Below are 25,547 nucleotides of genomic sequence, written 5' to 3'. Positions count from 1 at the left end.
TAGTATACATAAGTTACCTAACCAGGACTTCAAAATTCAGTCATGCTTTTAACATTCTGCCCCACAGGGTACACCGTGACAATGTGGCATATGTTCTGTCCACTGGTATATGCAGTATGGGGACCTTAATGCATGTTAATTGAACAGAACACCTACCAGGTTCTGACAGTGGATTTAAGTCTCAAGCAGGCCATAAGGAAGTCCATGATTTCCTGAAGTAGATGAAGTAAAATTCTGTGGTTCCTTGCCTAAAGACGCAGTGGCCCATGGACGTTTGGTATCCATGCAGTGCCACTGAAAGGATTACTCAACGGCAGCTCCACCTCAGTCGATTTCCCAGAACTTTGCTTTAGTATGATACAACGTAAAGCAAGTAGGGACACAGAGGCCTGGTTGTGATGGGCACTGGGGGTAGTAATACCAACTCTCCTGCTGCTTTCCATGCTTCGAGCACACTTTACAGCGACGACATGGACGATCCTTTTTGGGTGTTTTAGGAATGCGATCAGCAAAGTGTCGCTCCTGCAGCCTTGCCACATCCTCCAGAACATATGAGGTGGAGGCTGCTGCTGCTTCTGTAATAGCAGTAAGGCTTTCAGTTACAGACAACTGGAAATCAAGGAAGTCATGAGTCTTCCTGTGGTTGCCTGACTGTAAACAACATACGCATTGTGTATGTTGCCATCTGGATCAGGTGGGTAAACAGTTTCTTGTACCAAGTGCGAGTTTTATGACACGCATTGTATTGTTGAAGAACCTGGTCGTTCTTTTCCACTCCACCCATGTACTTATTGTAATCAAGTATACAGATGGGCTTGTGGACTTTGGCCATCTGACCTCAAACCGTGATGCGGGAAGTGCTCTCATCATGAATTGTAGTGAGCTCGTATACATCACGCCCATCCAAGAACTTGACTGCGAGCAGTTCGTTGGAACGCAATGCAGTACTTTGGGATTTCTGGAGCTTCTTGCAAACCAGCTCCTGTGGGAATCCTTTGCGGTTACAACGAACTGTACCGCAGACCTTAGTGCCAGCTTGGTAGAGCTCACTGAACAGCTCTACTCTTGTATAGAAATTGTCCACATAAAGGTTATATCCTTTGTGAAGATGTAGCTGGACAGGTTCCCATACAATCTTACCTGTGACCCATAACGCGGGAGGGCAACCGACAGGTTTTAGGATAGAGTCCTTCCCTGTATACACTCTCAAGCTGTACACATAAACCAGAAGAGCTCTCACACAGCATGTACAGCTTTATGCAATAGCGAGCTCTTTTGCTTGCAATGTACTGTCTGAAACACAGCCGTCCTTTGTACAGGATCAAGGACTCATAAACTGCTATATTCTTTCCTGGAGTATAGATCTCTGGAAACCTGGCAGACCAATGTTTCACGACAGGCCGAATTTTGAAAAAACTTGTCATGGTCTGGATGGTCCCGGGGCAATGCAGCAGAATTGTCATTGAAATGCAGCACGCGCTGCAGTAGCAAAAAGCGATCTCTGCTCATGTATGGTGCGATGATGGGGGTTACCCAAACTGTGCGAGTCGTCCAGTAGGACTGCAAGGTGGGTTTCTGCACTAACCCCCTTTTGAGCGCAAGACCCAAAAATATCTTCAGCTCCACCAGCGAAGTGTGAGTCCACTGGCGTGCCCTAGAACGGGGCCCTAGAGTGCCTCCATGCTCCCTCAGAAATTGGTCTGCACGCAAATTTGTTTGCTGCACAATTTCCTGAAGGAAGTCAACGTCCAAAAATAGATGGACGGAGTCGACTGGCAAAAAGTTGGCCCTATCAACTTTACATCCAGTGTCACCAGTAACAGGTGGAATTTGGGGCTGAACTAAATTGGGGGGCCGCCAAGAGAGCACTCGCTCTGTGCTTTCGGCCGCACGCACCTGATCTCTGGGTTCGGCTAACTCGCTGTTGCCCCGCTGCACAGATTGTGCTTACAAAAAGACAGCGACTGTCGTCATAGTCTCCCTCCGAATCACTGGAAGAGGTGTTGTCAGATAGGAATCCGCCGACTGAAAAATCACTCCCAGATTCTGCCCCATTGTCCTCTCCCTCAGATGCTGTCTCAGTCTCTGATCCTGCCTCAGAGCTATCCTCCATAACCTGAGTTGGAGCTTGAGCAGCAGTCATCCAACAAGACACCATCTCTCCTACTGGCTAAACTGTCCCTCTAAAGTACTAGCCTACGTAGAAGGCAGATAGTCACAAAATTGCTCGTGGGTGTGTGTATGTGTGTGTGTGTGTGTGATGTGTCCAATAGTAACTGTCGTCACCTTACCTTCGCTTCTTCTCTGATTCAGCAGATTCTGAAATAACAAAAAAACCACTATTACTTCACCTTACCACATGCCCATCCTCACAGCCTTTAGCGCTGGTGGCAGCCTGTGCAACAGTCATTTTTGGTGCTCTACCTCCCATGACCTCCTCTTCTAATTCCCTCAGTACCACCCAGAAAAAGTGCCCCTCATATCGCCATAGCCCCCCTCCACATACATTTCATTTGTTTTAAAGTGCAGGTAACGCCTGGCTTTACTAATCCACTCAGCTAAATACATGTATATCCTTTGCAGCTGGCATATAAACCATCTGTGCTACTTTATGGCGTCACAAGCCATGTGTGTTCAGAAGCCCGTTTTTGCAGGCGAAACGCGTTATGCGAGTAATAAACGTTATGACTGCATCAGCTTGAGAGCGCATCATTTATTGTTTGTCTTGACGTTGGAATTAATTGCCAGATTGCTCCGCTGGCCGAGATGAGCCACCTCCCACGGGTATTTACTTCAGGAGGAGCAACTGTTGGTTGTTATATATATGTATACAGGGAGTGCAGAATTATTAGGCAAATGAGTATTTTGACCACATCATCCTCTTCATGCATGTTGTCTTACTCCAAGCTGTATAGGCTCGAAATCCTACTACCAATTAAGCATATTAGGTGATGTGCATCTCTGTAATGAGAAGGGGTGTGGTCTAATGACATCAACACCCTATATCAGGTGTGCATAATTATTAGGCAACTTCCTTTCCTTTGGCAAAATGGGTCAAAAGAAGGACTTGACAGGCTCAGAAAAGTCAAAAATAGTGAGATATCTTGCAGAGGGATGCAGCACTCTTAAAATTGCAAAGCTTCTGAAGCGTGATCATCGAACAATCAAGCGTTTCATTCAAAATAGTCAACAGGGTCGCAAGAAGCGTGTGGAAAAACCAAGGCGCAAAATAACTGCCCATGAACTGAGAAAAGTCAAGCGTGCAGCTGCCACGATGCCACTTGCCACCAGTTTGGCCATATTTCAGAGCTGCAACATCACTGGAGTGCCCAAAAGCACAAGGTGTGCAATACTCAGAGACATGGCCAAGGTAAGAAAGGCTGAAAGACGACCACCACTGAACAAGACACACAAGCTGAAACGTCAAGACTGGGCCAAGAAATATCTCAAGACTGATTTTCCTAAGGTTTTATGGACTGATGAAATGAGAGTGAGTCTTGATGGGCCAGATGGATGGGCCCGTGGCTGGATTGGTAAAGGGCAGAGAGCTCCAGTCCGACTCAGACGCCAGCAAGGTGGAGGTGGAGTACTGGTTTGGGCTGGTATCATCAAAGATGAGCTTGTGGGGCCTTTTCTGGTTGAGGATGGAGTCAAGCTCAACTCCCAGTCCTACTGCCAGTTCCTGGAAGACACCTTCTTCAAGCAGTGGTACAGGAAGAAGTCTGCATCCTTCAAGAAAAACATGATTTTCATGCAGGACAATGCTCCATCACACGCGTCCAAGTACTCCACAGCGTGGCTGGCAAGAAAGGGTATAAAAGAAGGAAATCTAATGACATGGCCTCCTTGTTCACCTGATCTGAACCCCATTGAGAACCTGTGGTCCATCATCAAATGTGAGATTTACAAGGAGGGAAAACAGTACACCTCTCTGAACAGTGTCTGGGAGGCTGTGGTTGCTGCTGCACGCAATGTTGATGGTGAACAGATCAAAACACTGACAGAATCCATGGATGGCAGGCTTTTGAGTGTCCTTGCAAAGAAAGGTGGCTATATTGGTCACTGATTAGTTTTTGTTTTGTTTTTGAATGTCAGAAATGTATATTTGTGAATGTTGAGATGTTATATTGGTTTCACTGGTAATAATAAATAATTGAAATGGGTATATATTTTTTTTTGTTAAGTTGCCTAATAATTATGCACAGTAATAGTCACCTGCACACACAGATATCCCCCTAACATAGCTAAAACTAAAAACAAACTAAAAACTACTTCCAAATATATTCAGCTTTGATATTAATGAGTTTTTTGGGTTCATTGAGAACATGGTTGTTGTTCAATAATAAAATTAATCCTCAAAAATACAACTTGCCTAATAATTCTGCACTCCCTGTATATATATATACACACACACATATATATAGAAAGATGTCTCTCGTTGCTGCTATATATATATATATATATATATATATATATATATATATATATATATATAGAGAGACACAGAGAGAGAGACACAGAGAGAGAGACACAGAGAGAGAGACACAGAGAGAGAGACACAGAGAGAGAGACACAGAGAGAGAGACACAGAGAGAGAGAGACAGAGAGAGAGAGACAGAGAGAGAGAGACAGAGAGACACAGAGACAGAGAGACACAGAGAGACAGACTCTCTACATCATTTCTTTTTTTTTTTTTTTTTAATACATGTGTGCTTTCCATGGGGCCAATTGTGACCCCATGGCAAAACACACATGTATAAAAAAAACAAAAAAAAAGCGTTTGCAATACATTGGGGCTCGTATTTGCTCGAGTTAAAGCTATTATCGTTGTAAACCCCTAACCAGACATTTCTTGCTACATAAACTGAAAAGTAAAACAGTTTCACATAAGCGAGACTGCCGCTATGAACGCAAAGCAAACTTACAAAAGGAAACAGAATTTCGCTTGCAGTGAAATGTATTGGCAAAAGTGCAATTATCCATTTAAGTGGCAAAAGTGCAATTATCCATTTACCTATGCATGCCTTTCACTAATTAAATCAAGCTAATTTTAAAAGGCAAGCCCACGAACCAACCAAACTGATGGGCTTGACATGGGCGTGGTTAAAAGCCCACAGACAGATTACACCATGGACAGAGAGCTTTGCGCTCATCCCTAAAAATGCGCCCATAGGGGCTTAGCCAAAGGGCTGACCAACGTTTTCATTAAAACAAAAAGAAAAGATATATTCCCTGGGGGGCGAAATCGGCCCACAAGGAGAAACATTAAAAAAAAAAAAATTATTAATATTGCCTCCCCAATTCCCCCCACCCTGTAATGCGCCAAACCATCCACTCCCCCACCCCCTGTGGGCCCGTGTAAGAAGGCCCGACCCGTCTTTTTTTTTTTTAAAAAATTAAAAAAAAAACATTAATTTTAGTATCTGGGAAGGCACGATCGCCCCCCAGAAGATCCCCAACATTTGTTTTAAAAAAATAAATAATTAACTGTGCCTCCACGTCCGGGGGGGGAGGGGGAGGGGGGGCTGGGGGGGTTGTGGCCCACTCACACAGGAGGAAACGGTGCCAGGGAGGCATTGATGGAAAGGGGAGACACTCCCCTTTCCATCAATGCCTCCCTGGCATCTGGGGAGGCCATTTGGGCCTTTTTTCCCCACCGGAGTGGAGAGCGGGCACTCACCTGCTCCTCCGGTGGGGAAAAATGTGATGTCCGCGTGGCTCACGGTGCGATGACGTCACAGAGGGACGGGTGGGGGAGTGAGCGGGGGGAGATGCGGAAGTTCTTCCGTGTCTCCCGGGGTAATTTAAAAAAAACAATCCTACAGTGCATTGCACAGGAGGATTTTTTTAACCCCCTCCCTGGTGTCGGCGGTGACCTGCACCAGGGAGGTAGTGTGGGCATCGGCCAGTGGTCAACGCCCGCACCAATAGGGTTAATGTGTTTTCTCAAGGCAAAACATTTTAGATAAAGAGTTTTACAGTACGAGGTTGTGGAATGGAGGGTCAAGTGCAACAGTGGATAGATGCAGAAGACTGTTTCACAGACTATTTTTGGAAAAATGCAAGCGGTAAAAAAAAATAAAAAAATTCTGAATTTGTTTTGTCACAATCGCTACATTTTAAAGACAAGTCAAATGTCAGGCTATTTCTTCTGACAAATTGCTGCTCGTGTTTTTTATCAAGGGGAGTTGATGTTTAGACTCCTCTCACTTTGCAGCCAGAGAAAGAGAAGTAAAGTGAATTATGTGACAGGAAAGGCTGTGTGATGTCTTTTTTTTTTTTTTTTTTTTTTTTTACACAGCAACAAAATGTAAATACCTGTAAACGGCCTGGATACATTCAGCAGTTTCGAAAGCAAAAATTAAGCTCTTTTTTTTGTAATTCTGAAGTGTGATGGTAACAGATATTAATAGGGTCAACACAACTCAAGACACTACTTGGTGGTGCGCAAATAATGAATGTTTACTGGAACCCGATTTCCACACTATCGTTTGTGTGCAATGGTGTTTTATCAGTAAAACTGTATGTCTGCGCAAATGTATTGCCTATTTCAGCATCAATTGCAAGTACGAGGACTGAAAATAAAGTACTGTGAAATTAATCCAGTGTAGCCTAGTCGATATTGAAAGCATGGGGCTCTCCAATGCGTAGTCAGTCTTTGCGGCTTATATACTTTTTGTTAACATTATTAAACTTATATGTACAAACGTGAGCATTTGTAAAGATGTAGATTGTTGTATTTTCATTCTTTGAATTCTGAAATTATTGATGAACAATGTCCTTCATTTTGCTTAGTAATGAGATCTCTTTTTCCAAAGAGTGTTTTAATTCTTTACCACTTTTTCATTTTGCTTAGCCTGGAAACTTGGAACTGAGGAACTAGTCTTTCACTGCTAAAGCCTGTAGTAGCCAGGCCTTGAGTTAATATGGACCCAGACAGACCTGTGGCACAACTTAATGCAAAGGAATGTATGGCTCAGATTGTTTTCTTAGACTTCAAAGAATGAGGCATTTTTTTCCTTTTTTTTGCATTTACTAGTTTTGTGGTGATTAGTCTGGGAAGTTTTAACTTTAACTGGCACCGCTGCATACGGAAACACTCTTGGGGGGGTCTTCCCCCTTGCCTGATTAGGCAATACATCGTCATTTTATTGTGCAAATACATCCATGTCTCTTATCGGGACCTTGCTTTGGCAAGAGTTCCCAGTGTCCTTGTCCTTTGCTTGGTTGACCACCCTTTGTTGAGATCCTCTGCTTGCTTAAGCCATGAAGGTGCTAATCTCGAAGGTAGCCTACATTGTGGCCATGAGACATGTTTGGTAGATTGTTTATCCTTATTTTGTTCATATTTTAGGGTCGCTTATCTTTGAAACAACCTACGTGGTATCAGACACTGCCTTTCTTCCTATGCCATTCTGTCAGTCTTCTTCTCAAGTCTCTCGCTGAATGAATAGAAGTGGTTTGATTAGCCTTTGTGGTTTGCTGGGTCGAACCATAGGCTTAACATTGTGCTTGGCTTTTATTTTGGTAATTATGGCATTGATGTACAAGCAGTCATTTGCACACTGAATAGGGTATTCCATTTTCTGCTGTTGTGAAATCCGAAGGCAATAATTTTAGAAGCGTACTGACATTCCTTCATCTTGAGCCATGCTAGCATCTCCAATTCTATAGAGGTATGATCCAGTCTGAGATCTCAGCAAGAAACGCACAATGGTAGCTTCACAATAAGACTTGATAGATTGCTGTTTCAGAGCTAATGTTAAGTTTGACCAAGCTGCCATTTCCAACCTATTTCCCTGAAGCATGGTTGGGTCCTATGCTCTTCTCAATAATCCTTTTCCATAGTTTGGCAAGAGGCAAGCTTCCTGTAAGAGTAAGAAAATTACCAATGTAACTCAATAGAATTCTGTATGTTGTTCATTACTAACGCTTTGAATTCCAACTCCACACCTGTCACCCATCACTGAACATGGTGTACCTTGACGTGCTTAGGAACACACAAGATTGGTACCATCTCTGCTGCATAGTTTATTTAAAAAGCTTTAGGAGCAGCTTCTGGTAACAAAATAAGGTTTCATTTATTCCCAGAGTCAGAATTAGAAATTGTAGTCCCTCGGCAAAAAGTGTTCCAAATGTATGCAACACATTTACCCTTATTGAACCATGCACAATCCCAGCTGTATGAAAACAAAGTATTACTCTACCAAAGTAAACCGTTTTGAATTAATTGTTGAATGGAAAGCTCAAAATGTCTGAAAATTTAGTCTGAAACCTGGAATGTTAAAATTAGAAATTGAACTAAGTAAAAGCTACCTTGAGCAAGGAAAAAATAGGCAGCAGTTAAGAGTCTGCTCCTCTTTTGGCTGCTTGCATAATCATCTAAGTAAGGTTGCTGAACTTTATTTAGCAAAGAGTAAAGCAGAGCATAGAACAATGTTGAGCTTTCAGAAACATGTACATTGTTCAGAAGAATGGAACTACCCACTGGAATGCCAGACAAAATTATCCAAAGGAGATACTGACATCTAGCCTAAGGTATATTCACTTCCACCCTATGTTATTCCGGAATCCTGAGTGTAGTAGCATTCCTGATCCATAAACTCATGTCACAAGAACTACTGCAGTTGCAGATTCAGCAATGCCATGGAGTCCCTTGACCTAGCTTCTGGAGCCTGATTGATAACTTAAGGCTGTTTTGCAAGGACCAGAACTGTCCTTCACTAGGTTTTCAGACCTACATTTTTTTGCAACAGTTGCTTGAACGAGGGAATGGTTTTCCAAGTACCCTTGTGCAAGGCTTAAAGTTTTCATCATTTGTTCTTAACAACAGGTTGTCTCCTGGTTGTGAAATATACGTGGCAGTTTCATCAGTTGCTCTGGGACACCCCCAACCATGTCACAATTCTCCAAGTAACCTATCCTTCTCTAGTGACACTGGTTCTGGTGGGGGTACTCACAGACGTCCAGCGTCAGTGCCTGAAGGGTAAGGAATAATTTTGTTTAGCTTGGCTTTGTTCCACTTGTTTTGCAAAGTGGCAAAATAATCGGGCTGCTGCATGTTTGAAAAGAACCATAATAGAGCTCTAGATGCATGTTAGTTCTTGACAGCACCTGCCTCTTATCTTGCATTTGTCCTACATGGACAGCATTTTTATGACCTGTTAACAACCAGTTTGTTTCATGGTGCTTTAAATGTTTTACTGTTTTTCTTCAAATTTCTGCAGGGTATAACTTTATTTTCAATGCTCATGTGTATAGTCCCTTCAAGCTTGTTTTGGAATGTCTCAGGCTACTTTGGCCTACTGACGTGCTGTTTATGGGATGTATGAACAGAATTTCTTTCTGTCCATATTGTATACAACAACTGTCATCAGTTAGTACATCCATTTTTTTTTTTTTTTTTTTTTTGCTAAAACGTCCACAAATTTGAAACACTGTTGGCCTTCAACTCATAGCCCAACTTCACAACCCTGCAATAAGCTGATTTTTTTTCAAATATTATCCTAAAACTGCTTCTGATACCGTGTTTGAACAGTATCATGAACTGAGAACCACCCCTGTCCACTGAACTTTCTGCATGTCCATGCTTGTGTGCGTTACTTGCTATAAACGAAATAAGCAGGCGATCAGTGTAAGCATCAATATATTGTGCATGATTGTTTTTGTTTTTTCTGGTAACACAAGACCAACATAATTTCATCTGCAAACTTTATGCAAGGAATAAAACCTCTTCCTTGATCGTCTCTTAATGGCCCATCCACCCCCTATTCAGTCCCCAACGTCTTACCTCAGTTCTTAGTAATTCATGAAATAATTATATTTGGTGTCCTACGGCATTTAAATGTGCATGACAGTTTCTTTCTCGAAGTATTGCTCCCTTCGGTGACCGGGTATGCAGTTCCTATTCTCAAGTAAAATGCTCTCTATCTGACACCTCATTGGTAAATTGCTTGCAGTCTGTCACGCCATAGGTAATCTTTAAACTTGAACTGAAGAAGTGTAAATTAGATTTTTTTAAAAGCTTTTGAGAATAATATTTTTGTTAATGAATTCTGGAAAAAAAAAAAAAAACTTTGTGTCTTCAAAAAATTGTTAAAACGCTGCACCATTTCTTCATAGTGAGGGATAGTGTGAGGAAACTGTGGTGAATCCAAGGTAACTCTGGTTTATCAGATTAAAACTAATGCTTCTGATGGATACAACTACCTGTGGATTCCTCACCTAATGAATACTCCCATGGCGCCAGCATTCGACGGAAATCTTCTTTACTAGTCTCTGCACGTCGACGAGGACGTCACTCTAGCCCACGCGACGCCGTCTGAGGTCATACAGGCAATAAGAGGTCCTCGACGACGTGCGGACGTCAGTTCCCTTTTTTCCATGCATTCGAAACGGTTATCTTCGAGGGAGCAACTGTTACTTTTGTGGTTACAGTGTATTTTTGCTGCGTAGTCTTTCGCTGTGGTAATAATGTCGCAGAGAAAGTCTGGATTTAAGCCTTGTCGTGAGTGTGGAGGCAAGATGTCGGTGACGGATCCTCATTCCGATTGCCTTTGGTGTTTGAGCTCCGACCACGACGTCTCGACTTGTGATTCATGCCAGCACATGAATCCAAAGGCCCTCAAAGAACGTGAGGCGAAGCTGTTTATGGCAAAATCGAAGGAGAAGCATCACAAGAAGTCTTCTTCTCCAAGACATCGGCGTCATCGAGACTCCCGGCGCCGTAGAGAATCTCGGCGTCATTCGAAGGAGACTCGTTCTAGGTCTTCGGATCGGCGCCGAAGGACATGGGAGATCAGTCCCACAGTTACGCCGCATCCTTCGACGCCGTTGCCCTCTCCGGCATCTCCAACTTCACCTGGACAGGCGTCGGTGATTGAGGTATTGGAGCCTCAGGTGTTTTCTCCGGCGCAGACGTCGAGGCCGGCGTCGGGGTCGCCTCCGAGACAGGCACCTCAGTATCCGGCTTTTCCCACCCCTCGAGCCGATAGTTCCGCATTCTTGAATGCGATGTATGCCATCTTCCAACAGATGGCTCCAGGGGGTGCTCCGGCTGGGCCTTTGGCCTTTTCTTTGGGTGATCCTGCGCCTCTTCGGCCGGCACCCTTTATGCCCTTTCTCCCTTTTGGGAACGTGGGCTCGGCGCCAGTGTCGGCGCCGGTGGCCGCTCCGGTGGCGTCAGAAGGATTGGCCCCGGGGATTTCCATCCCGTCGACGTCGGGATTTCGGCCTGTGACTCCGGTGGGTCCATCTGCTTCAGCTGCTCTTTCGTCGGCGCCGAAGTTACCTGTGGCGCCGGACGCGGCGTCGGTGGCTTCTGAAGATCGGCGCCGATCTTCGACTTCGGCGGAGGCATTGTCGACTCCGCGTATTGAACAACGACTTCATTCGAGGAGACGTGCTCTCCGTGTATTAGAAGAGCAGGAGTACCAACGAGCCCTGGAGGAAGGAGAGCTAGAGGACTCGGGTGATGGGCTGCGTGGACTGGAGTCGGCCAGTGGGCTGGACACTTCCCCTGAGTGGGATCTTTCGTCCCCGGGGGAATATACTGAGGAGGCTGCTTCCTTTCATGCAGTGGTACGGAAGGCAGCTAGTTTTTTGGACCTGCCTTTGCCGGTGGTGGAGGCTAAACAAAACCTTTTAACAGAGGTGCTACATCCGGCCTCAGCTGCGGCGGAGCCTCTGTTGCCATTTAATGACGCTCTGCTGGATCCGGTGTTAGAGGTGTGGAAGAGGCCGGCATCTTCCCCAGCAGTTCACAGAGCCGTGGCCAGGAGGTATCGGGCGGCTCCGACTGACCCTGGTTTTCTATCTAGGCACCCTACGCCGGAGAGCTTGGTGGTGCAGGCCTCCTGTTCATCCAAGTCAGCGCCTGGTTCTTTCCCGACGGTGCCTGGGGACAGAGATTCAAAGAAACTAGAGGCGCAGTCCAAGAAGATTTTTTCGTCCTGCAGTCTGACGTTAAAAGCCACCAATGCAACCTGTATCCTGGGGAGGTATATTCATGCTCTGATGGATGACATTTCCTCATCGTTTACAGAGCTTCCCCAGGGTCTTTTGGATCTTCTTTCAAATGCCCAGGCTGCTGCGACCCAGATTATCCAGATGGGACTGGATACCACCGACTCGGTAGCCAGAGCAATGGGCACAACTGTGGTGGCAAGGAGACAGGCCTGGCTCCGTAACTCGGGCTTTTCTGCAGATGTACAGTCCACATTGTTGGATCTCCTGTTTGATGGGGATAAACTGTTTGGAGCCAAGGCTGATTCGGCCTTGGAACGTTTTAAGGAAAGCAGGACCACGGCTAAGTCGTTAGGGCTCCAAGCTCCTTCTTCCACGGCCTCTTCCAGATTTTTCAGGAGGTTTCGTGGATTTGGGCGTGGCTCTTCCTCCTCTTCCTTTCGGGGAAGATATCAGCAACCTGCCTCTTCCCATCCCTATAGATCTTTCAGGGGGAGAGGTAGGGTCCGCACCAGAGGAGCCTCTCAGCAGCACTCTGCCTCTTCCTCATCCTCTGGCGGGGTGCAGCAGGGGAAGCAGCCTTAGGCTTCCACCATTTCCCACTCACTCCTCTCCTGTAGGGGGAAGATTACAGCATTTTCTCACCAAATGGAAGACTGTTACAACGGACACTTGGGTTCTCAGTATTGTGGGAAAAGGCTACACCCTTCCCTTTCGGGAGTTCCCGCCCCTCATCCCGCCCCGCCCTTCTTATTGTTCAGAAGAACACCTCCTGTTGCTAGAACAGGAGGTACAAGCCCTCCTTTCCAAGGGCGCGGTGGAGTTGGTCCCAGAGCAGGAAAGGGGTCGAGGATTTTACTCAAGGTATTTCCTGATTCCCAAGAAGGATGGTCGTTTGAGACCAATTCTGGACCTGAGGATCTTGAATTGGTTCCTCAAGCAGGAAAAGTTCAAGATGCTGACCCTAGCACAGGTGCTTTTGGCGTTGAACAAAGAAGACTGGATGGTGTCTGTCGACTTGCAGGATGCTTACTTTCATATCCCGATACTCAAGTCACACAGGAAGTATCTCCGGTTTGTGGTGGGATCGCAACACTATCAGTTTGCGGTCCTTCCGTTAGGTCTTACTTCAGCACCTCGAGTCTTCACGAAGGTGATGTCGGTGGTTGCGGCAGAACTCAGAAGGAAGGGGATAGCAGTATTCCCTTACTTGGACGACTGGTTGATCAAAGCCAAGTCCCCGGAGCTTGTGTCGCATCATCTGCAGTCAACAACCCAGTTGTTATTCGACCTGGGTTTTTCAGTGAACGAGCCCAAATCTCACCTAGAGCCCTCTCAGCGCCTCCTGTTCATAGGGGCAGTACTGGATACAACATTGGGTCGGGCCTTTCCTCCGCCTCAGCGGATTCAAGATATTCAGGATTTGGTTCCAATGTTTCAAAATGGAGCGGTAGTTCCAGTCCTCAAGGTCCTTCGTCTGCTCGGTCTGTTTGCCTCCTGCATTCTGTTGGTCACGCATGCTCGCTGGCACATGAGGGCTCTTCAGTGGTGCCTCCGAAGGCAGTGGTCTCAACACAAAGGGGATCTAGAGGGTACTGTCAAGATCTCCAGAGATGCTGCTGTGGATTTGAAGTGGTGGATTGCAAGCAACAATCTTTCACAAGGAAAGCCGTTCCAGCAGTCGCCACCAGTGGCCACAGTCATAACGGATGCTTCCACTCTAGGGTGGGGAGCTCATCTGGGGGATCTGGAGATCAAAGGTCTTTGGTCTCCAGAGGAACAGATGTTTCACATCAATCTGTTAGAGTTACGGGCTGTACGTCTGGCTCTCAAGGCCTTCCTCCCTTCCCTTCGTGGTCAGTCGGTACAGGTCCTAACGGACAATACTACCACGATGTGGTACATAAACAAGCAGGGAGGAGTGGGGTCGTACCTTCTCTGCAGAGAAGCTCTTCGACTATGGTCCTGGGCAAAGGACCATCAGATTTGCTTGATAGCAAACCATCTGGCCGGAGTCTTGAACGTGCGTGCGGACAGTCTCAGTCGCCATTTCTCGGCAGACCACGAGTGGCGTCTCCATCCAGATCAAGTCCGTTTAATCTTCCAGAGGTGGGGGTTTCCTCGGGTAGATCTGTTTGCCACTCGAGAGAACGCGCATTGTCCGTTGTTCTGCAGCCTCCAGTATCCGATGCAGGGAGCGTTGGGGGACGCGTTTCAAATATCCTGGTGCGGCCAGTTGCTTTACGCGTTTCCTCCCATACCCTTGATTCCTCGAGTATTGAGGAAGATTCGCCAGGACCGGGCTCTAGTCATCCTAATAGCTCCGGATTGGCCAAGGAGGGTATGGTACTCTGACCTTCTCCAACTCTCAATGTGCCCTCCGCTCCGTCTCCCTTTCAGGGCAGACCTCCTCTCACAGTCGCAGGGGCAGGTTCTACACCCCAACCTCCAGAGTCTGCACCTACATGCCTGGAGATTGAACGGGGCAACCTGAGTTCCTTCTCTCTCCCGCCTGAGGTAGTGGATGTTATATTAGCGGCCAGGCGACACTCCACTAAATCTATCTACGCTAATAGATGGTCTAAATTTGTTGCGTGGTGTGGAGAGAGGCAGATTGATCCTTTGCATGCTCATCTATCGGACGTTTTGTCTTTTGCTCTGTCTCTAGCGCAGAAAGGTTGTGCAGTGGCTACCATTAAGGGTTATTTATCGGCCTTGTCAGCCTTCATATGTCTTCCAGACCAACCATCTTTATTTAAATCCCCTATTGTTATCAGATTCTTGAAAGGTCTTCTAAATAAATATCCTCCAAAGCCATTTGTTATGCCGCAATGGGATTTGTCCTTGGTCCTGACTTTCCTTATGGGGTCCCCTTTTGAACCTATGCATTCTTGCCCCTTAAGGTATTTGGTTTTAAAAACAGTCTTCCTGATAGCTATAACATCAGCAAGGAGAGTGAGTGAGTTGCAGGCCTTATCAGTAAAGCCCCCTTATACAACTTTTTATGGGGATAAGGTGGTGTTGAGGACCAAGGCTGCTTTCCTCCCGAAGGTTGTTTCACCCTTCCATTTGGCTCAGGCAATTACTTTGTCCACGTTCTATCCTCCGCCTCATCCTTCCAAAGAGGAAGAAAGACTGCACCGTCTGGACCCAAAGAGAGCGTTGAGCTTCTTTATCGATAGAACAAAGGATTTCAGGCTGGAGGATCAGCTGTTTATTGGATACGTGGGCAAGAGGAGAGGAAAGGCAGTCCACAAGAGAACACTATCCAGGTGGGTTGTTCTTTGCATTAAAATCTGTTACTCTTTGGCAAAGAAGGATCCTCCTGAGGGCATTAGAGCTCATTCCACCAGAGCTAAGTCGGCCACTTCGGCCTTGGCCAGAGGTGTTCCTGTGGTCGACATCTGCAAGGCCGCAACTTGGTCGTCCCTTCACACTTTTGCAAAACATTACTGTTTGGATTCTGAGGTTAGAAGGGACGGCCATTTTGCACGGTCAGTGCTGCAGGATTTCTTGGTTTGACCATTTAGGCACCCACCGCCGGGCGTGGTACTGCTTTGGGACTCTATTCATTAGGTGAGGAATCCACAGGTAGTTGTATCCATCAGAAGAACGAGTTACTTACCTTCGGTAACGACTTTTCTGGTGGATACATTAGCTACCTGTGGATTCCTCACGGTCCCACCCGCCTCCCCGTTGCCTTTCTGGTCTTGCCAAGTAATCCTTGAGTACGCTCCTCTTGGTCTTTGAGGGTGCAATGGACGTTGTATATATTATATGTATATATGTATATATCTTTGTGTATATACTTGATGTGTAGATATATATTTTAAAAAGAGAGAGTTATATATATATATATAAAAGATTTACAGTTATTCATGCAATGTTGTGTATTTTTACAATGTAATGGGATGTTGCCTTGCTCTTTCATTGCATTGCCTGGTTGTTCTCATGCACGTAAAAAATGATTGGTACTGACGTCCGCACGTCGTCGAGGACCTCTTATTGCCTGTATGACGTCAGACGGCGTCGCGTGGGCTAGAGTGACGTCCTCGTCGACGTGCAGAGACTAGTAAGAAGATTTCAGTCGAATGCTGGCGCCATGGGAGTATTCATTAGGTGAGGAATCCACAGGTAGCTAATGTATCCACCAGAAAAGTCGTTACCGAAGGTAAGTAACTCGTTCATTTGTACCTCTCCAGGAGGGAACAGCCTTTATAGGCCGATGAAAGGTATCTGAAGAGGCTGGCTCTGAAGAGTCCATAGAGATGAGCCAGTCCCGAAGAACGTGTAAGCATCAGTAGAGATGGTATATAGATGTAAAACAATGTAGGGCTAAGTGCCAACCCTTGAGGGTCTTCTTGCGGTATGATTTTTATTTTCAAACCAATAAAGTGGAAGCAACAGCCTGGCACTGCTTGATTAAGCAGAATTTACACCATAGTAAAGCCTGCTCTTAGAGGCCAGCCTGGGAAGGATCGAATGCGATACTGTTGAAAGATGCAGACCAATCCAGTAGCTCGAGGTCCACTGGGTTTGCCTTAGCCGCAGCCCCACCAGCATGATGGAAGGTTCAAAAAAGCATGTTATAAAGTGTGTGTGCAGTCGGATTATTGGCCATAAATAGTGGCTAGTATTGATAACCACTGTTATGATGCAGAGCAAACCTATTGGTGTGCTGCATTCAAATTTAGTTTGGATCCTCAAACATCTCTGTTCCCAGGTATTCATTTTATTTTTTTCCAGTAAATTGATGGAACAGTGACTCAAAATATAATTAAGCTGAGATTGATGCATTGCAAATGTTGCACCCTATTGGCTAGTGGATGATATTCTTAATGTTTAACAACTACTTTATAAACAAACAAAACCTATGTCCTTAATATCCAACCATCATGCAATAGACCGTAAGGAAGGGTAACCAGCAAGTCCCCTGGAAATGTGGAGAGCGCTAGACTCTGTTTAATTTGGTGTTTTCTTCTCTTGTGCCTTTTACGATTCCCCTTCGCTCTCCGCTCTTAAATCTGTGGCTTCACGATTTCTCACTGTGACCTTGTGGAAACTGTTTTCCTCCTATAAATTGGTGTACTTCACAGCTTCAGCTTCTGCCGTGAATGCCACAGCACGCAGTATTTACACCTGGTAATTAGAGTTCTCTTTTGCAGGCTGTACATTTTTCTAGCATTGTTTGCAGTTGGTTAGCGTTTGAATGCTGTTTGACAGGGGAATGGGTAACCTGGAACATAACATGCACAAAATGCTTTTCTGCTCATAGACTAGATAATTTCATTATCTTAACATTTGGAAATATAACATGTACATTTTTCTCAATTTTTAAAGTGCTAAAAATGCTATTAGGTTGCTGGCGACTGAGTTTTCTCTGTTTGTTTATACAAAAATGAGTGCAGTGTTTTACTGGATACTACGGATCCAGCAAGATGTTCTAATCACTTTTTTTGCTCTGAATAAACAGCACCACTGACTGGTCTATACGTAAAGATTCATTTGCTTAGGCTGACATCAGCAGTCACCTTAAACCACTGAAGGAAATGGACCGGGTTTCAGTCACGTTTATCATACATCTTGATATGCCTACTATGTGGCGCTCCTTCATACAGTAGGTGTGTTGTCCTGATGTAGGAATCCTTGCAGTTTTGTTGTCGGAATGTCACTTTGTACTCTTAAATGGCGCTGATCTCCTCAAATCTGTTATAATGGATGTAAATTCCTTCCCAAAACATGTTATTTGGATAAAGAATAACTTGAGTCTAATTGGAGATACCAGTTATCAACCTTGCACCTTAAAGAAAGAGTTAATTTATTTTCGGACATTTGAAATGAAATTCCACAATTGTCTTTTTTTCTACTGCTTGGCAAGGTAGCAGCTATTTTAATAACTTTAAAATGTACCTTTGTATATTTACATCTGCCTTGAGTGTTTTGTTTTTCTATGTGGGGAACCCTGCTGTACGCAGGTTTTTCAGCACCCGGGGAAATATGTGAGCCATACCGACTGACTGGATGTTTTTTGACCATGCGCTTAAAGTTCTAGAAATAATGTTTACAGTAACACTAAACAATAGATTAGTATTAAATACATGAAGGGCGAGAGCCCTCACCCTCGCTTTTTTAATTATTTACCTCTATATGAACCTCCTTTTCACCTTGTGTGGATCTTACTGTCAAAGTATATTCTTTGACCCTTGGCATTGTAAGATAAGAAAAAGGTTTAGGAGGATAGCAGATGGAACCAGTCGAGAGGATCGGACCTGAAAAAAACAGGAAAATGAGTAGATGACGTCAGTTTTGAAGAAGCTCAGCATAAGTGATCTGAGAGCCATCTAATCACTGATGGCAGCAAGGCAGGGTGATTTGAGAGTGAAGAAGGGAGAAAGGGCATGGTTGAGACAGAGGTGATAAAAAAAAAGGTCAAATGGAGGGATACATTTTCCAGGAGTTTGTGTATACATTATTTAGGCAGGGACCCATTTGAGAACTCAGTGTAGTCAACAGGCATTCGGGGTGCATTGCCATTTCTGGCCATCAATCTCCCAGTGAGCTGGAAGCATGGAGGCTGAATTTGAAAGCTCAGTCTTGTTAGCCTATGTAACTCTGTCCAGCTCCTCTGCCTCCCCACTCCAAATCCCCCCCGCCAGCCCACACACACAACCCTTCCTTCCCAGGTGTTGTTGCAATATGGATGCTCTTCATGGTCCTTATATAACCTGCTAACTTGTCAGGCATTTACGTACTGTCTGATGCTGCAGCGTGCAGAGCATAAGCACTGCAAATTGAGGACCTAATAGTTAGCCAGGGACTCATCACTCCGGTTACTGGATTACATCTACAGTAGTCTTTCAGAATAAATAGTTATGCTTTCACTGCTGCATAATAGTGTTTTTTGAATAGAAGGGAGAGTAGCCAGCCCAACAGGATACAGGGATTCTGCCACCAGGGCTTCTTTAATGCAGTTTTTTAAATTCCTGCTCTTGATACTGTCTACCTGATGAGTGACTTTCGAGGAGCTTGATGAGCAGGTTAATACACTGGAACAGTTTTGGATGTATTTCCTTGTTGGAATTGGTGCAGGCAGAAAGCCTCCCAGACATCTTTGGTTCTCTTGATACAGCAGATGTGTTGCTGAGTGGTACAGTCATTTAAAAACCAACATCCACACTTCCCTCGTTTTCAGCAGGAGTAAAGGGGCCATTTCTGATATTCTCTCCCAGGTGTTGCCAGCTCCTTATCTTTCTCTGACCCGTTCTCATATTCTTTCTTTGTGCCTGCCACTCATTCTCTGAATGTTTTGATGTCTCGATCTCTCTCCCATCTTTCTATTTCTTTATCTTTCTCTTTTTTTCTCCTTCCCAGTCTCCCTGTTTAGATCTCGATCGGTGTATTTGGAATATTGGTGTATTTCATGAATGTCCTTTGAGAGCCTTTTCTGAAAATCTGTGAAAACATGTTTTTGAATGCACTATTTAACCCATATTCTTATAAATATTCTCTGGAGATAACTTTGAACTGTCCTTGAGTCAGGGCACACTCGCTTTGCTCACCCTAGGATATTATGTCTCTCCACATCACAGAATCTTTAGCCTGACCATAACATATCCGGAAATTACCTCATTTCGCTAGGCCTTTGATTTTACTTGCTTGGTATTGTTTGCTAGAGTGGAGGACTTTGAGGCTGTTTTGGTAGAAAGTGTCAAGTTTGAAAGTGTCAAGTTGCATGATGATCGTTTTATACAACTAAGGAAATGTCAGTGCTGTGGAAAAGGCTCCATGTAGGTCTCTTCGAGGCATGTTGTTTACAGCTAGTGGGCTACACCCAGCCCATAGCTTACCATTTATTCGCTTCCACGTCGCGCTCATATCCTTCGTTGAAGTTTGCCATGGCATGCATATGTCATGCTTCTTCTTGTGCTTGTCTCTTCCCTAGAGCATAGACAAAATACTTGTGTCCACCCACTTGTTTTCTGGAGCTACTTTTTAAATTGTGTTTACGCACTCCATATGAGTGATTGTTTTCACTCGCTCCTTTCGCAACTCATGTTGCTTCTTTTCTGACTCGCCCCCTTACTCTTTCTTTTTTTCTTTACCTCCCCCCCCACCGCCCTTTAATTGTTACTTATGCTTAAGCTCTCCATACAAGTACTTGCTACTTAGGTTCCGTTCCTATTTCTTTTACATTAACAAACAAGTAAATGCCACTCAGTATTCCATGTTGCTTCCCTCAAACTCCATACCCTCCTCCTCAATAGCTGTTGTTGCTTCCCCTTCGTACTTGGAAGTGGGGAAAGCCGCAGTGTTTTCCAGAACGTGAGCTACAACAAAAATCAAACCAAATAGTATATAAAGCCCTAATCCGAAAGAATTTTAAAGTGAGTCATTTTGGAACTAGGGCCCGCTGCCCATGCGCTCTGCGCTGTCTACTGGCAACTTCAAACGTATTATTGGTGTGGCTAAAAGACAATTAACAAGCATTTGCAATGCAATGGGTCTCATGTTTGCTCGAGTTAGAGCTATGAGCATTGGAAATTCCTAACTGGTCTTTTCTTGCCACATAAATTGAAAAGTAAAAGTAAAACAGTTGACATAAACAAGCCAATTCAAAGCGCCCTGGCCACCATGAGCGTGAATGCGAAGGAGAGAGACAAAAGGAAAAAGAAGGTCGCTTGTAACAAGGTCGATGGCCAAGCGGTAACAAAACTGCCCCAAGGAGGGACAAACAAAGCATTTACCAATGACAAAGGATTTCTGAAAGGCAGCCCATGAACGAGTGATAGTGATAGGTGTGGTTAAAAGCCTACAGATAGATTACAACACGTCAGAGCGATTGCTCGCTTGACCTAAAAAGGAGGAAGCAGCTGTTTTGCTTTCCAGTAATGACCGAGCTGACAATCTCTGGAATGCACTTCTCAGTTCAAAGAAGACATTTATTATTTCACCACAAGGTTCCTAAAAAGGAGATTAGCATGTTGAAAAGCACACGTTTAAACAAAAGTCACAGCAATGAAAAGTCACAGCAATGAAAATGATTCTCAACTGCAGTGTATACAGCAAATATATATAGTTATATTCTGCAAGGCAAATGAAGTAAAAATTTATCACCGTAGGGCCTGCCGAGCGCTTCATCTTTCTCATGCCAGCAAGACGATGACCACATTCGACTGCAAAAGCAAGAGATTACCACCCTCGCTGGACAGATATCAGGCATCCGACGTCAAGAATCCTGATTGAAGCCACTCTCACTGTCGCACTGGGTCTTTTTATATCTTAAAGAACCGGAGAAGGGGCTTTCTAGAAAAAACCCTCCCATAAAAAAAGAAGTATTAAAAAATGCTGGCTTGTTTAGGTAAGCTTTCAAATAAATGCGTTGGGACCTGGCCAGAATCCCAATTCACCCCTCCCAAAGTCAAACCGTTTCCTGCTTGCACTATAAACATCAGTCTGGTACATTCTTAACGTGCTGACTGCCTAACTCCTCCCTATTATGTACTAGCTCTTAGGTGTTAACATGGCAGTGTCTAATGCTACGATAAAGTCAATAGGCAGCTAAACTGAATGCAAAATGTAGTCTGCAACTGGTGAACACTAAACAGCTAATCCAGGTGCAAAGTGGTGCAACACAAAGACAATGGTAAACACATATTTCACTACAGCAGCTTAAACTGGCATTGAGAGCCCATGGCGTTATGAGCATGCAAATGAACACTGCAACGGCTTTCTGTACATTGCAGTTATGAACTAGTAAGAAATGCAGATGATATGCAGTGACACAGTTTGTCAATTTTGTAGTTGGTCATCTGGAGAAACAAATTTTATGCAGACACAAAAAAATACACAAAATGAATACGCTTTACTAATGAAACACCTACATTTAAAACAGCTCCAAAGCATTTGCGACTGGATAGTTGGGTTTTTGCTTTAACCTGCAATGGGATAAACGTGTCCTGGGCTAGAAAAGTCTTTAACGTTTCAAAACAAATTAGCTGCACAGCTGTTGACAATAGAGAGGAGCGTACACTTCATCGTAATTATGCTCCCACTTTACCATGGCACTGCTGCCCCTCCCTCTTCATCGCACTACTGCTACCTCACTCCAATCTACCTCACTCAATTTTAACCCAATTTACCCCACTCCCATCTAACCAGCTCCAGTCTGCCCCAATCTACCCCACCTTAACCGCTACCCCATCCAACCTACCCCATTCTATCCCACTCCAGTCTACCACACTCCAATCCACCACAGCCTACTCCACCCCAATCCACCGCAACCTACTCCAACCCTATCCACCACACTCCATTCTACCCTACTCCTATCTACTCGACACATCACCCCATTCCACTCTACCCCAATCCACCCCAGTTCACTGTATCCCAATCCACCCCACTCCAATTTACCCCAATCCACCCCACTCCAATTTACCCTGCCTTTTCCACTTCAATCTACTCCTGCCTACCCCAATGTACCCCACTTCTATCTACACCACTCCAATCTACGTTACATACCCCACCCAACCTACTCCATTGCAATCTACCCATCCCAGTCTACCCCAACCTAATCTAACCCAACCTGCCTCAGTGTACCCTACCCTACCCTGCCCCAATCTCCCACCACAATCAGCACCAATCTTCCTCCCTGCACCAGCACAATCTGCCACATCCTACTCATCCCAGTGTACCCAAGCTACCACACTCCAGTCATCTCCCCCCCCCCCCCCAATCTACCCCAAACCACTGCACCCTAGCTCACCTTACACCACTCCACTCATTTTTAGCCATGCTGAACAGAAGCCACTCTGATGTACAACATGGCTACAACACATTGCCAAAGCTAATAGCTCTTGCTTAGATGAGACCTAAAGGCTTTGCCAGTGCTTGTTGATGGTGTAGCCACCTAAGAGTGCACAGTTATGGATTTGTATTTTTATTGAGTTACTGATAGTTTGGGCATCTTTCTATTATTAATGTGCAGTCTGTACTACTATACCCACACCTGTGAGGTCCGTGCACCTCCTAAATCTTTCCTGCCACAAGCTCAGCTGGTGCTGGCTAATGGTACTGGAAATTATATGGGAGCGTTCCCATTGATTGTCCATTTGTTAACCTGTTCTGGAGTCCTTAGAAGTAAGGTTACCCAATTACATCAGGGAGGCACGTTTGCACTCCTCTTCTTTCTTAGCAATCCTTGAATTGTATTCCTGGTTCACAACAACTAAACCAGTTGGTCTATTACACCTGCAAACAATAATGAAGAAAATGAAATCTCAGTGTTGGACCACGGTGTCCCTGGGGAGATGGACTAATCTGATGACATCCGTTGGAGGAGAGGCTTGGAGGTGAGGTGGGGGTGGGTTGCACCCTTCTTCCTCCTGGTATTCATCACTAGACGTTAACGTGGCAGGCAGTGGCTAGAAGACCTTGTCTCGTGCCCATGCTGCTTGTCTGCCTCCTTCAGTCCGGTGCCTGCACTTCCACCGCAAGGACCAAGGCTATGAAAGGTTTTTTTTTTGTTTTTTTGTCCAAGCTCCTTAGCTATGAATTGAGGGATGATCTTTTAATAAATTCATTTAATTTATAAAACAGAATCATTGTTTTTGTTTGTAGCACTTTATGGGAACCTTTTATATGAAGTATGATGGTGCTTGCTTATGTGATGCCAGTGGGCTGAGTATTTGCAGCCACAGCTGACGTGAACGTGAGGCCAAGGAGGGGTGGGGGGGGAGTGCTACCTGGTGTTGGAGTACTCTGCCCGGAGTAAAAAAGCTAATTGCTTTGGAAGGGAGATTGTGTGCCTCAAAATACATTGGCTAGTGAAATGCCCAGTCTGTCACAATTCCCAACCTTACCCGAAAGGTTACCTCGGTTCCTTATGACCCTTGCTTACAATTAGTGAAAGATTCCGTATAGTAATTGTCTTAGAAAATTAAATAGATGGTTATCATTCTGCTCTCTACTTATTACGGACAAGGTAATTTACATTTCAAAACTGATGTCTTTCTGTTGACCGTTTTTAGTTTATATCCCCTCCATAGTTTCAACGTTGTCCTTATTTTCTTTTTGGTTAAAAAAAAAATACATAATTTATAACATACGAACAAAAATGATGTCTAATTGATTGACTATCACACTACAATAAGGTGTACCTGAATTGAAACTGCTTTCAGCATGTAGCATTTAGCTGTGCTTCTGAAAGGCAGCAATATTTGCAAGATATCCCCTTGCAGCTGCAAAGTGTGTGCACTAAAGGTTTGTTTGCTGCATATGCTCAAGAAATCCTGTTTTATGTCACCGTATTATCTTCTCTTATGTGCAGATAGTCCCCTGCTCTAGCAGATGTCGCAGAACATCATTGTGCCACAATGGCGTGCTAGAAGCCACAACAACATCCTGCTACAACTGCTGTAGGAGGGGACCGTATGATTGTTTAAGGACTCCTGTATGCATGAACACAAGTAAAAGAGACTCTACATGCTTGCAAGCTATACACAAGACGGTATTTGTGACACTGTTGGGCAAGGCGTTACAGTTCTTGAAAGATTGGGATTCGATCAACCAGTAGAGCCCTCAGCAAGTCCTGTTGAGATGGGGCGAAGCTGTTGGCTGTATGTCGAGTTGATGTAACAAGGATGCATTTACGGTTTTCTTATACCGACTAATTGTCTTCGTGCCCTTGACAATACGAATACATTGGCTTATACTTTTGGACCTTCTTTTAAACCCAGGACTAGAAAGTCATTTTATAGTAAGAATTAAAAAAGAGAAATTGTTGCATGCTCTTGTGTGCTTCTCCTACTTGGTGCATCAGTGTTATACTAAATCAGGGTGTTGGAACGAGTAATTCAGGGTGGTGGGCACCCAGGATCTGGAACGACATTTAAGTGTGTCAGTACACAGCACAACCATTCAGGCTTGTTCTCTCAAAATTAAACCTCATCCACTGACGCCCAGGAGCTGGTTGCTTGTGTCGGCACCTGTCAGAGATGTGCTGGAGGATGATTGGATTCACCAGGGTGCGCTTCCTTCCCAGGCCCTACTGAGCCTTCCCATACAGGCTCCCATGCATGTCCACATCCATGTCTCCATTGGCTTTCTTAACAGCACAGCATCAGGTGGTGTTGGCTAAGGTATCTTTGGTTTAGAATGTTGCACGGCTAGTGCTCATTGTGTATGCTGTGTTCTGTGTGCTAGCTACTGTGAGTGAAAGCGTAACGTTCTTGACTGATGACTGTTGTAATGGTTGTGTATGTTAGTGAAGCTTCTGTTACTGATGTATCTTATACGTATAATTAAACCTCTCACTGCTGCTACTATACCCTTTCTGTGTTGGTGTCACATTGTAAAACCTGTTCCTCGACAGAAGGCAGAACTGTTGGCTTTGCCAATAATTATTTTTTTGTTCCTCAGTCCTGCATAGGAATGTAGTACGACCCTTCAGCTTTTCAGTCCATCATTCATGGAACTGATCTGTTGAGGCTGTAGTATATATACATCCAGAACTTTGAAGATGTAGAACTTCAGTGCATATGGTGTAGATCTGCAAGGTGTACGGTACAGATGTACATCATGTAAGGTAT

The 25,547-nt window shown here is 44.7% G+C and overlaps 1 protein-coding gene across 7 annotated transcripts in view; it reads left to right on the top strand.

Annotated features, from left to right (window-relative positions):
- Nucleotides 1-25,547, top strand: part of SIPA1L1 (signal induced proliferation associated 1 like 1) — a 701,300-nt gene that overhangs the window by 493,428 nt on the left and 182,325 nt on the right. For 4 of the 7 annotated variants that reach the window (XM_069208956.1, XM_069208951.1, XM_069208952.1 and 1 more), the window contains one exon: nt 8,834-8,986. The exons of the other annotated variants lie outside the window; for them this stretch is intronic. In XM_069208956.1, coding sequence (XP_069065057.1) covers nt 8,834-8,986 — 153 coding nt within the window. The remainder of the gene's footprint in view (nt 1-8,833; nt 8,987-25,547) is intronic. 7 annotated transcript variants of the gene reach the window in all.

This window comes from Pleurodeles waltl, chromosome 9, assembly GCF_031143425.1.
Source record: "Pleurodeles waltl isolate 20211129_DDA chromosome 9, aPleWal1.hap1.20221129, whole genome shotgun sequence".
NCBI classification, from domain to species: domain Eukaryota; kingdom Metazoa; phylum Chordata; class Amphibia; order Caudata; family Salamandridae; genus Pleurodeles; species Pleurodeles waltl.
This window is presented reverse-complemented; position numbering and strand designations above follow the sequence as displayed.